Below are 13,516 nucleotides of genomic sequence, written 5' to 3' on the forward strand. Positions count from 1 at the left end.
ATCTAGACTTTAGCAAAACTATTTTTTTTTTTACTTTCTGTCTCAGAGTGGATACTAAGTATTGGTTCCAAGGCAGAAAAGCTGTAAGGGCTATGTACCTGGGGCAGTTACAAAGCTAGGAAGTATCTGAGGCCAGGGTTGAACCCAGGACCTCCTACCTTTAGGGCTGGCTCTCTATCCACTGAGCAATCTTAACTGCCCCTAGCAAGGCTTTTGATCAAAGTACCTTATACTATTCCGGAATAGGTGGAGAAAAATGGATTCAATTGCAACAAAATCAGAGTCAAAACCGGCTGGATGGCTGGACTCAGGGAAGAGCTGCTGAGAGTTCAGGGCCAAGAAGGCAGGAGGTCTCCAGGATCTGTGCTTGATCCTGATGTTTAGAATTTTTTATCAGTGATCTGGATAAAGGCAGAGAAGGCATGTTCATCACATTTGTGAATGATACCAAGCGGGGAGTTAACATATTAGATAAAAGAATCCGGATCTAAAAGGGTGTTGGTGAACTAGAGCATATGATGAGATGCAAGAAGGGTAAATGTAAAGTCTCGTAGTCAGGGAGCAAAACCTCAGCCCCACAAGGACAAGATGGGGAAGACAAGATGGTAAGAAGACAAAGAAGGTCTGGGTGATATTATACACCACAAACATCAAAAAGGGTCAGCAGTATGATGGTGCAGCCAAAAAAGGAAAAGCAGTCTTGGGCTACATTAGGAAAGGTATAACTTCCAGGCATGGGGAGCTATAGAAATGAAAAATAAATACTGGAAAGCAATTATCTGAGCCAAAGTGGCATTTACTGTAGAAAGCTGTAAATTACAAAATGCCAGGGTCGATGCCGTCCCAGCTCAGCCAAAGACCCAAAGCTCAGCTGGTCCATAGAGATGATTGCACAGACCACCTCTCTTAAAAGGAGCACAGTCTTCTGAATATTTCTGCTCACAAGAGTCTACCAGAGTTTTCATCTTTTAGAAGGACTCTATCTTCAAGGTTGGGTCTTTTTCTTATCTCTGTTCTGTGAGGCAATCCTCCATCCCATATATGGTAAAAGCCAAGGTCACTCTTGTAGCTTCAAAGCCAACTGAGATATCCTAATGTCTGGACACATTCCAGGAGGCTGGAGGCATGCACACAACTCCCCTTGGCAAGGATATCTTGCTAAGGCATTTTATTTTATTTTATTTTTTTATATAAACCCTTACTTTCCGTCTTGGAGTCAATACTGTGTATTGGCTCCAAGGCAGAAGAGTGGTAAGGGCTAGGCAATGGGGGTCAAGTGACTTGCCCAGGGTCACACAGCTGGGAAGTGTCTGAGGCCAGATTTGAACCTAGGACCTCCCGTCTCTAGGCCTGGCTCTCCATCCACTGAGCTACCCAGCTGCCCCCTTGCTAAGGCATTTTAGAAGATTTTCTTTGCTACTTTACTCATAAAATGATCGTCAGTTACTGATGAAATACACAATTATTCAATCAATTAATAATTGGGATCCGTTCCTTATAACTTATCATGAAAATACTAATAGGATTATATTATATATATTAATAGGAAAATAATCTAATGGGATTATGTACAGAGAATATACAGTTATACAGAGGCATAAAATAGAATATAAACTGAAGTTCCTTAATTAGGTTATCTTTAACAGAGAAAATAATCCCACAGAACCCTGTCCTCAACATATTTCAAGTGGAGTATTAATAGTGGTTAGTTTTGGGAACCAGGGTTTAAGGACATTAATCAACTGTACAGTGTGCAAGGGAGGACAACCAGGATGGTGAAGAACTTTGACTCCATGTTATATAAAAATGAGCTGAAGGAACTGGGAACATTTAGCCTAGAGACATGGTAGCTGTCTTTAGTACCTGCATCTCTGTCATGTGGAAGAGGAATAGCATTAATTCTGTTTAGCCTTGGAAGACAAAATAGAGAAGAGAGTGGAAGTTGCAGAAGAAATTTCCTAACCATTTCCAGCTGTTCCAAAAGGCAGGAGGTGATGGGTTTCCCCGTGTTGGAGTTTTTTGTTTGTTTGTTTGTTTTTGCAGAGGCTGGATGATGACTTCCCTAGTGTATTTTACTGGGGATTCCTTTTCTGTGCTGCTTAGCTGAACTAGATGGCCACTGAGGACCCTTTGAATCAAATTTTGTGACTCCCTAATCAGGCACATTTCCTAGATGTACATCATTTCAGAGATGACTTTAGTCCATGCTCCTCTGATGATCAGTACCAAGCACAAAAAGGGTACATGAGCTTGCTAAAGGTGTTTTTCTCAAAGTACAAAGTGAAGAGTGGTTCTCTCCATAATGGAGGAGCCTCCGAGTGCCCATGTTTGAGATGATTGATGCCATGTTGATGTTTATCATCCCTGATAATAAGACCAGGTCATCTCAGTAAACTCTACAACTACTCAAAAGAATTTGACCTATTGATCCATGGGACAAAAACCAGATGGATAATGCCAATGTTTGTGCTATTTATGCCACTGAGGTAGTTGTAAGTATGTATCCTAGAAAGGCATTACATTTGGGGAGGTCCAAAAATGAGAGGGAAAAGGCTAGACTGAATTTGAGAAATTGCTCCCATTGTTTTCAATCATTTCAAGTTGTTCCCTTAAATGTGAAAAGCCCACTTCTTACACTAGTGTTTTCCTAGTGATGTTACTCATGAAGCACTACAACAGCCACAGGCTCAAAAATGCGGTAGAAGACCAAGGCGAGAAGTATGGTGGGCATAAATCTGTTGCAGTTTATTACCAATGTTGATTGCATGCAGACAATGGCATGGGATGATTTATTATGAAACTTAATTATTAACTAATTATTGGAGAAAGTGGAAAGATGGGACAACCATGTCCTCAGAAGGAGAAGCACAAGGACCTGACCAGGGAGTTCACTGGTGGAGGGAGCTTCCAATGATCTACTCTCCTGTCTAGGCAGGTTTGCACCCATTCTTCAAATGTTACCAAGAGATTCCATGACTTTCTTGGGTCACGAAATAAGATAAGACTTGATAAATAATAAATAAGAATACATAAAGAATAAAGAGGTGAGACTTGAATCTATGTCTTTCTGGCTCTGAGGCCAGCCCTCTCTCCTCTTCATCACAAAACAAGTAGCTTATTTATTGTCTGAAACTTGTGAGATATTCAATGGTGTGAGAGGAAGGCTTCCAGTACAATGGATGGACCCTCTGTGGAGGATTGGTAGGAATACATGGACAAGAATAGCACTAGATCAGAAGGCATGCATGAGTCATAATGTGAACCAGTGGAGGTCCTATCCAAACCAAGGAGAACACTGCTCTACTAAAGTATTTTCCAAAATATAATATATTTTATTATTCTTAATAATAGTTAGTATTGGGGGCAGCTGGGTGGCTCAGTGGATTGAGAGCCAGGCCTAGAGACAGGAGGTCCTGGGTTCAAATCTGACCTCTGGCAATTCCTAGCTGTGTGACCCTGGGCAAGTCATTTAACCTCCATTGCCTAGTCCTACCATTCTTCTGTCTGATTCTAAGGCAGAAAGTAAGGGTTATAAAAATAATAGATAGCATTTATAGAGTTCTTTAAAGTTTATAAAGCAGTTTACAAATAATATCTCATTTTATTCTAAAAAATCTCTGAAAGGTTGATGGTATTATTATTTTCATTTTAGTGGGTAAGGAAATTGAGTCAGACAGATGATTTGAATTCAGGTCTTCCTGATTCCAGTGCTATGACTACTATGCCACCAAGTTGCCCTGTTAAATCATTAGGTCAGTGGCTAGGTTGCTCAGTGGATAGTGCCAGGCCTGGAGTTGGGAGGTCCAAATCTGTCTTCAGACACTTCCCAGCTATCTGACCCTGGTTAATTTGGTTAACCCTGATTGCCTAACTCTTACCCCTCTTCTGACTTGGAACAGCCATGAAGACAGAAGGTAAGAGTTCTTTAAAAATCACTTAACAAAATAGAACAGGCTCTGGGGCCATTCCTATAACTTACCGTGAAGATTCACATCATCCAAGAAGTCTTCGTGGCACTCTTTAGTTATGCCAGGTCTGTTCAAACGATAGTCATTCCTCAAGGAAATTCTCCACCACCTAAGACAGACCTGTGAAGAGAGAAGCAGTGACATTGGCCAAGAGTAATTGTCAGTATGGGTAGAGCACTAGGCTTGGACTCAGGAAGACTCATCTTCATGAGTTCAAATCCTGCCTCAGGTACTTACTAGCTGTGTGATCCTGAGCAAGTCACTTACCCCTGCTTGCCTCAGTTTTCTCATTGAGCTGGAGAAGGAAATGGCAAACCAAAATAGTCCAGTGTCTTCAACAAGAAAACCCCAATAGGACACAACAGAAACAACTTAACAACAAAACTGTCAATATTAATGGATTGGAATATAGGCTTCTAGTTGTGTAAACTACTTCAGTAATACATTATTGCTGCAGTAACTAGAGTGACAGATTATATATGAAAAGAAGAGGGGACTCGATAAATAGAGACCTGGCCCATCCATTAGCTGTTTCCCTTGGGAAAGATCTAGTACAGGTGTTTCTTATACATTTAATAGTTGTATCCAAGATTCCTTGATTGATACAACTACAAAGTTAATTTTGTTGACTGATTTCCTGATGATCCACATCAGATGAATTATAAGCCAGAGCTTTGTGTGCTCAAGAAAAGTGACTAGGAGCAGCTGGGTGACTCAGTGGATTGAGAGCCAGCCCTAGAGACGGGAGGTCCTAGGTTCAAATCTGGCCTCAGACACTTCCCAGCTGTGTGACCCTGGGCAAGTCACTTGACCCCCATTACCTAGCCCTTACCACTCTTCTGCCTTGGAGCCAATACACAGTATTGGGTTCCAAGACAGAAGGTAAGGGTTAAAAAAAAAAAAGAAAAGTGACTGTCGCTATCATATGAAGTACAAAGAAAAGTGACTGTCGCTATCATATGAAGTACAAATAAAAGAGGGACTGGTAGTGAGGAAGTTGGGATGCTCCCATTTGCCTTGGGCATTATGAGACCTGTGTTCTCTGGCTTCATGGAGTTGGACCAGATGATCTCCCAGGTCACTTCCAGCTTTCACAGTCTGTGATTCCCAACTCTTCTTAATTCTAGTGCCTCCCTTCTCTTAATTATTTCCTTTTTATCCCGTCCCTATTGCTTGCTTGTGGTCTCCTCTATTAGACCATGACCTCCTTGAAGCCAGTGGCAGTGCAGTCTTTTGCCTCTTTTTGCATCCTTAGTGCTTATCACAATGTAAAGCCAACCAATTAAGCAATTTTAATCAACTTATATTCGTGGTTTTATGGCTTTTTTTAGAACTGTATCCTCTGCATGTAATCCTACTAGATACCCAGTATTATAATAACAAATTTTAACCATAGATAATAATTTAAAATCCCAATTGCATATTAATTGTGTATGAAAATCAGTAATCATATTGAGAGTAAAATAACAAAATAAAATCCTCTGAAATGTCCTGGCAAGACATCCTTGTCCAAGGGGTGTTATGTGCATGCCATCAGCATCCTGGAATGTGTCCAGAGGCTCCTAAGACTGGAATTTATAAACTCTCTGGTGGGTTTGAGGCTACCATGACCTTGGCTTTTGACCATATGTGGAACAGAGATAATGTAATCGGCCCTGAGATAAGAAAACTTTACTTTCTTGAAAAAGGAAACCTTTTAGAAGATGAAAACTTTGGTTGTCGATCCCATCCTTCTCCAAATGAAACATTCAGCTGACTCCCCTCCCCTATTTCTGGAGGGAGTTTGTGTAAGCTGACTCTTTTGGGTAGACTATATATACCAATATGTCATTTCCTCATCTCTGGGTCTTTGGCCAAGCTCGGGCATAGCTGACATTTTGTGATTCATGGCTCTTACAATAAAATGTCTGTTTGAGTTCAGATAATTACTTCCCAGTATTTATTTATTTATTCTATAAACCCTGATCTTCCATCTTAGAACCAACACTAAACATTGGTTCTAAGGCAGAATGGCAAATGTTGGAAGGCATTTGTAAAAATGGGGCCATTAATATGCCATTGGTGAATCTGTGACCTGATATGCTCATTTTGGAAAGCAATTTGAAAATATACCCAGAGCTATACAACTGTATATATACGTAGACCCAATAATTTTTGGGTCAGTTTCCTAAGGAGATCAGGGAAAAAGGAAAAGGACCTAAATATTCCAAAATATTTATAGCAGCTCTCTGTGGTGGCAAAGAACTGGACACTGAAGGGATAACAATCAATTGAGGAATGGCTGAACAAATTGTGGTACAGGATTGTGATAGAATACTACTACACCATAAGGAATGAGGAGTAGGTTAATTAAAAAAAATTTGGAGACCTACATGAAATAATGAAGAGCAAACCAAGTAGAACCAAGGGAACATTATATGCAGTTTCAGAATTAATATTTAAAGAATGACTTGTGGATGTTCATCTCCAGAGAAAGAACTGATAAATAAAAACATGAATGACATGATATATATATATACATATACATATGTATATATAATCTTTTTGTCAGGTGATGCCTTCTATGGTGCATGGAGGAGAGGGAGGGTTTGAGATAACTGGGAATAAATTCTATTTAAAAAAATAAATAAGGGGAAGCTAGGTGACTCATTGGATTGTGAGCCAGGCCCAGAAATTGGAGGTTCTGGTTTCAAATATGGCCTCAGACACTTCATCCCATTTGCTTAGCTTTTACCTCTCTTCTGCCTTGGAACTAATATACAGTATTGTTTCTAAGACAGAGAGAAAGAAAGGAAGGAAGGCAGGAAGAAAGGCAGAAAGAAAGAGAGAGAGAAAAACACAAAGAAGAAAGAGAGAGAAAGAGAAAGGAAAAAAACAAAAGAAGAAAGAGAGAGATATGAGAGGGGGATGGAGGGAAAGGAAGGAAAGAAGGAAGGAAGCAGGGAAGAAAACTGTACCATCAATGTATGGTTATATGTAATTTATGTATGACTGCAAATAAAAATAAAAGCTATCATTAATTTATCATTCTACAAACCTGAAACATCATAACATTCACTACCCTAGGGTTTTGTGTCAAAGGGTAGCCCAGGATGACTAAAAAGTGCTTTGGCTTGATGTAATCATCAAAAGGTCCACCTATAGGGAGCAGCTAGGTGACTCAGTGCATAGAGAGCCAGACAAGAGGTCTTAGGTTCAAATCTGGTCTTAGACAGGTCCTAGCTATATGACCTTGGACAAATCACTTAACTATCATTGCCTAGCTCTTACAGCTTTTCTGTCTTAGAATAAACTATGGAGAAGCAGAGTCAAGATGGTGGCATAGAGGCAGCAAAAGTTACTCAACTCTTACATGCATTGAAATTGACTCAAAGAGGGAAGAACAATCACATACATTGGGGCAGAGAATTGATTTGTGTCCTATAGGGAAGTAGAAGGGTAACAAACAGTCTGGTGGGAAGGGAAGCAGTATAAGGGGGGGGGGAGTTTAAAATGACTAAAGAAAATAAGAGGGGAATAAGAAGGGAGGTGGGTAGAAAGGGAAGTAAAATAAGGGTGGGAATTAGGGGGACTGATTAAAAACAAAACATTGGTGTAGAAGGAAATAGTGAAAGAAGAAAAGGAAGGACTAGGAGGGAAAATCAAAATGCTGGGAAATACAGAACTGGTAATTATAACTCTGAATGTGAAGGAAATGAACTCATCCATAAAACACAAGTGAATAGCAGAGTGGATTAGAAACCAAAACCCTACCTATTCTGTCTACAAGAAACACACATGAGGAAGGTAGACACACATAGGGTAAAAGTAAGAGGATGGAGCCAAATCTATTGGGCATCAATTGATAAAAAGAAGGTAGGAGTAGCAATCGTGATATCTGACAAAGCCAAAGTAAAAATAGATCAAGTTAAAAGAGATGAAGAAGGTAATTACATCCTGATAAAAGGCAGCATAGACAATGAGGAAATATTAGTACTCAACATGTATGCACCAAATGTCATAGCATCCAAATTTCTAAAGGAGAAATTAGTGGAGCTCAAGGATGAAATAGATAGAAAAAACTATACTAGGTGGGAGATTAGAACCTTCCTCTATCAGAACTAGATAAATCAAACAAAAAAATAAATAAGAAAGAGGTAAGAGAAGTGATTAGAGTTAGTAGATGTGTGGAGAAAAATAAATAGGGACAAAAAGGAATACACCTTCTTTTCAGCAGCACATGATACATTCACAAAGATTGACCATGTAATATGCATAAAAACATTGCAAACAATTGCAAAAGAGCAGAAATAATAAATGCAACCTTCTCAGATCACAATGCAATGAAAATAATAATTAGTATGGTACATGGAACATGGAGAGGAAATAAAAAATTAATTGGAAATTAAACAATAAAATTCTTCAAAATCTGTTAAAGAACAAATCATAGAAACAATTAATCATTTCATTGAAGAAAATGGCAATGATGAGACATCCTTTTAAAATCTATGGGATGCAGCCAAAGCAGTTCTCAGGTGGACATTTATATCCTTGAGTTTATATATTAACAAATGAGAAAGGGCAGAGGTCAATAAATTGGGCATGCAAATTAAAAAACTAGAAAGTGAACAAATTAAAAATCTTCAAATGAAGACTAAATTAGAGATCCTCAAATCAAAGGAGAAATTAATAAAATTGAAAATCAAAGAACTATTGATTTAATAAATAAGACTAGAAGCTGGTACTTTGAAAAAAACAAATAAAATAGACAAAGTAGTGGTCAATCTAATTAAAAAAAGAAAAGAAGAAAACCAAATTTACAGCATTCAAGATGAAAAGGGAGACCTCACCTCTAATGAAGAGGAAATTAAGGCAATCATTAGAAACTATTATGTCCAATTATATGGCAATAAATATGGCAATATAGGTGATATGCATGAATATTTATATAAATTTATATAAAAATATAAATTGCCTAGACTAACAGAGGAAGAAATAGACTACCTAAAAAAACCCATATCAGAAAAAGAAATTGAACAAGCTATCAAAGAACTCCCAAAGAAAAAATCCCCAGGTCCAGATGGATTCACAAATGAATTCTATCAAACATTCAAAGAACTACTAATCCCAATATTGTACAAACTATTTGACAGAATAAGCAAAGAAGGAGTCCTACCAAATTCCATTCATGACACAAATATAGTACTGATTCCAAAGCCAGGCAGGTCAAAAACAGAGAAAGAAAACTATAGACCAATCTCCTTAATGAATATAGATGCAAAAATCTTAAATAGGATACTAGCAAAAAGACTCCAGCAAGTGATCACAAGGGTTATTCACTATGACCAGGTCGGATTCATATCAGGAATGCAAGGATGGTTCAACATAATTGACCATATTAACAAGCAAACCGACAAAAACCACATGATTATCTCAATAGATGCAGAAAAAGTCTTTTACAAAATACAACACTCATTCCTTTTAAAAACACTAGAAAGCATAGGAATAGAAGGGCCTTTCCTAAAAATAATAAACAGTATATATCTAAAACCATCAGTAAATATCATCTGCATTGGGGATAAACTAGAAGCCTTCCCAATAAGATCAAGAGTGAAACAAGGATGCCCATGATCACCTCTATTATTTAACATTGTACTAGAAATATTAGCTGAAGGAATTAGAGAATAAAAAAAATTGAAGGTATTAAAATAGGCAATGAGGAGACCAAGCTATCACTCTTTGCAGATGATATGACCGTCTATTTAAAGAACCTAGAGAATCAACCAAAAAGCTAGTCAAATTAATCAACAACTTTAGCAAAGTTGCTGGATACAAAATAAACCCACATAAGTCAACAGCATTTCTATATATCTCCAACACATCTCAGCAGCAAGAATTAAAAAGAGAAATTCCATTTAAAATCACCCTAGACAATATAAAATACTTGGGAATCTATCTGCCAAGCAAACACTGAAACTATATGAACACAACTACAAAACACTCGCCACACAATTAAAACTAGAGATAAATAATTGGAAAAACTTAATTTGTTCATGGGTAGAATGAGCTAACAATAAAAACGACAATCCTACCCAAACTTATTTATTTATTTATTTAGTGCCATACCTATTGAACTAACAAAAAACTTGTTTACTGAATTAGAAAAAACCATAAGAAAGTTCATTTGGGAAAACAAAAGATCAAGGATATCCAGGGAAATCATGAGAAAAAAAATGCGAAGGAAGGAGGCCTTGCAGTCCCAGATCTCAAACTATTCTAGTGGTCATCAAAACAATTTGGTACTGGCTAAGAGACAGAAAGGAGGATCAGTGGAATAGACTTCAGGTAAGTGACCTCAGCAAGACGGTCTATGATGATAAGCCCAAAGATCCCAGCTTTGGGGACCAAAATCCATTATTTGATTGGGAAAATTGGAAGACAGTATGGGAAAGATTAGGTCTGGATCAATATCTCACATCCTACACCAAGATGAACTCAGAATGGGTAAATGGCTTGAACATAAAGGAAACTATAAGTAAATTAGGTGAACGCAGAATAGTATACATGTCAGATCTTTGGAAAAGGAAAGACTTTAAAACCAAACAAGAGCTAGAAAAAAATCACAAAATGTAAAATAAATAATTTTGATTACAGCAAATTAAAAAGTCTTTGTACAAACAAAACCAATGCAACCAAAATTAGAAGGGAAGTAACCAATTGGGAAACAATCTTCATAACAAAAATCTCTGACAAAGGTCTAATTACTCAAATTTATAAAGAGCTAAATCAATCGTACAAAAAAAATCAAGCCATTCCCCAATTGATAAATGGGTAAGGGACATGAATAGGCAATTTTCAGTTAAAGAAATCAAAACTATTAATAAGCACATGAAAAAGTGTTCTAAATCTCTCATGATCAGAGAGATGCAAATCAAAACAACTCTGAGATATCACCTCTCACCTAGCAGATTGGCTAACATGACAGCAAAGGAAAGTCATGAATGCTGGAGGGATTGTGGCAAAGTTGGGACATTAATGCATCGCTGGTGCAGTTGTGAATTGATCCAGCCATTCTGGAGGGCAATTTGGAACTATGCCCAAAGGGCGATAAAAGACTGTCTGCCCTTTGATCCAGCCATAGCACTGCTGGGTTTGTACCCCAAAGAGATAATAAGGAAAAAGACTTGTACAAGAATATTCATAGCTGCGCTCTTTGTGGTGGCAAAAAAAAAATGGAAAATGAGGGGCTGGCTTTCAATTGGAGAATGGCTGAACAAATTGTGGCATATGTTGGTGATGGAACACTATTGTGCTCAATGGAATAATAAAGTGGAGGAATTCCATGGGAACTGGAACAACCTCCAGGAAGTGATGCAGAGTGAGAGGAGCAAAACCAGGAGAACAATGTACACAGAGACTGATACACTGTGGTACAATTGAATGTAATGGACTTCACCATTAGTGGCAATGCAGTGATCCAGAACAACTTGGAGGGATCTATAAGAAAAACCACTATCCACATTCAGAGGAAACACTGTGGGAGTAGAAACACACAAGTTAAACAATTGCTTGATCACATGGTTCAAGGGGCATATGGTTGGGGATGTAGACTCTAAATGAACATCCTAGTGCAAACATCAACAACATGGAAATAAGTTTTGATCAAGGACACATGTAAAACCCAGTCGGCTGAGAGAAATGTGGGGGGAGGGGAAGGAGGGAAATAATATAATTCTTGTAACCAAGGAATAATGTTCTAAACTGATTAAATAAATTCATTTAAATTTTTAAAAAAAGAATCAACCATGGAATTGATTTTAAAACAGAAGGTAAGGGATTTTTTTAAGCTACCAACAAACAGAAGCACCTCACCACTTACCCCTCTTTTATTTGTACCTCAATAGAGAGCTTTTATGGCTGAACTTTGTTCTACTGAGTCAATTTATTTTGTACTCAATGAGCAGCAAATAGTTTTGATATTCTCTATGCTTTTCAGTTAATAATGTGATTGAAATGATGCTAAGGAAAATCATATTTCTATCAAGGTATTTCTTCTATGTGTATAAGTCATTCTCATAAAAATGTTATAATGATGAGAAAGTAGGCATAGTCAGCATGTCTCCTTGATGGTCTTTTGTTGGATAATAATACTATCCATGAGGAGCTTTTCCCCCCTGCTTTTTGGTATCTTCTCATTTACTCTTTCTAATTTTATCTTAAAAACAAAACCAAAACCTTTTCTTTGTGTCTTAGAATCAGGACTGTGTATTAGTTCCAAGGCAGAAGAGCAGTAAGGACTGGGCAATGGAGGTTAAGTGACCCAGCTAGAAGGTGTCTGAAATCATATTTGAACCCAGGACCTCCCAAATCCATGGCCTGGTGCTCTATCCATTGAGCCACCTAGCTGCCTCCTTCCAATTTTAGCATAAGTATTTCTTATACTGTGTAGTACAGAGAATTCCCAGGGGTTAAAAAGAGAAATGTCATCAATGTTGACATTAGATCAGGATAAGCTACAAATCCAGGATGTGCTATTTACTACTTAAGAGACCTTAGACATGACTCAATCTTCTAGCCTGTGTCTCCTCCTTTGCAAAATGCAAACGAGGGGGGATTAGATCATCATTAAGGTCCTTTCAGGCTCTGATTCATAAGATCCTTCTTTTAGAGAGGAAAAAAAACTTAGAATCAAAGAAATTTTAAAATAATTTATCCAAGCTTTGAGAGGAAGAGGCACAGGGTATCTCAGTGGATTGAAAGCCACACCTGGAGATAGGATGTCTTGGGTTCAAATATGGCCTAAAACATTTCCTAGCTGTGTGACCCTGGAGAAGAAAGAAGTTAGAAGACAGGAGGAAGAGGAGGAGGAGAAGGAAGAGGAGGAGGAGACCCAAACCTGCCTCTGATTCCCAGATGTCCTTTCTAACTCTGTTTATTGGTAATTAGGGCTAAATATCATACTTGCCCTCACAGTCTCAACTATTCACTCCCTTGAATCCAAATACTTTCAAAGATTTAACAGAGCAATTGATGGGAAAGCAGCATTTGAATCATGTTAAAGAAGGAACAAAGGTTGGATTGGACAACAGTGGTCCACAGATAGCAGAACTTCGAGGCCCACATGTCCCCAAATCTATAATAGCCCTTGTCCAATGGAACACACATATTTTCTTTCTAACTCTCTTAATATACTAGAATTGCCCTTCTATGTGTGAAGAAGATGCGTAAAACCGTTTCTATTTACCTGGGACTCAGAGTAAAGAAACTGATTGTCTTTGGGACGCAGAGTAACCTGAAAAAGCTATGTGTGAAAATTACAGCCTGGCTGAAGTCCACCATGCCAGTTCCCACTGTCTCTCTGGGATGAGCTAGTCAAAAGTCCTTGGGGCTTTGTATAAACATGTCTGGTCCCAGACTCTATCTCTCTGGTGGAGTTTATCACTTGGCCTCAGCTATGGGACATTGACCCTGTGACTCAGTGTGGCTGAAATATTGAGACCAGGTCATTTCATACTCTTATCTTGCTGTCTTATGCTAAAAATATGTACCACAGATGTCTTTGTTTCCTC

The 13,516-nt window shown here is 38.2% G+C and overlaps 1 protein-coding gene across 2 annotated transcripts in view; it reads right to left on the minus strand.

Annotated features, from left to right (window-relative positions):
• Window positions 1-13,516, minus strand: part of FBXO36 (F-box protein 36) — a 96,904-nt gene that overhangs the window by 22,037 nt on the left and 61,351 nt on the right. Inside the window, exons 1-2 of one of the 2 annotated variants that reach the window (XM_056807061.1) lie at window positions 4,236-4,403; window positions 3,980-4,088 (exon numbers count right to left, since the gene is read on the minus strand). In XM_056807061.1, the coding sequence (XP_056663039.1) occupies window positions 3,980-4,088; window positions 4,236-4,259 (133 nt within the window). In that variant the 5' untranslated portion in view covers window positions 4,260-4,403. Of the gene's footprint in view, window positions 1-3,979; window positions 4,089-4,235; window positions 4,404-13,516 lie in introns of those variants that run through there. The other variant, XM_001373164.4, reaches the window with a different exon arrangement.

Source organism: Monodelphis domestica, chromosome 8, assembly GCF_027887165.1.
Source record: "Monodelphis domestica isolate mMonDom1 chromosome 8, mMonDom1.pri, whole genome shotgun sequence".
Lineage (NCBI taxonomy): Eukaryota > Metazoa > Chordata > Mammalia > Didelphimorphia > Didelphidae > Monodelphis > Monodelphis domestica.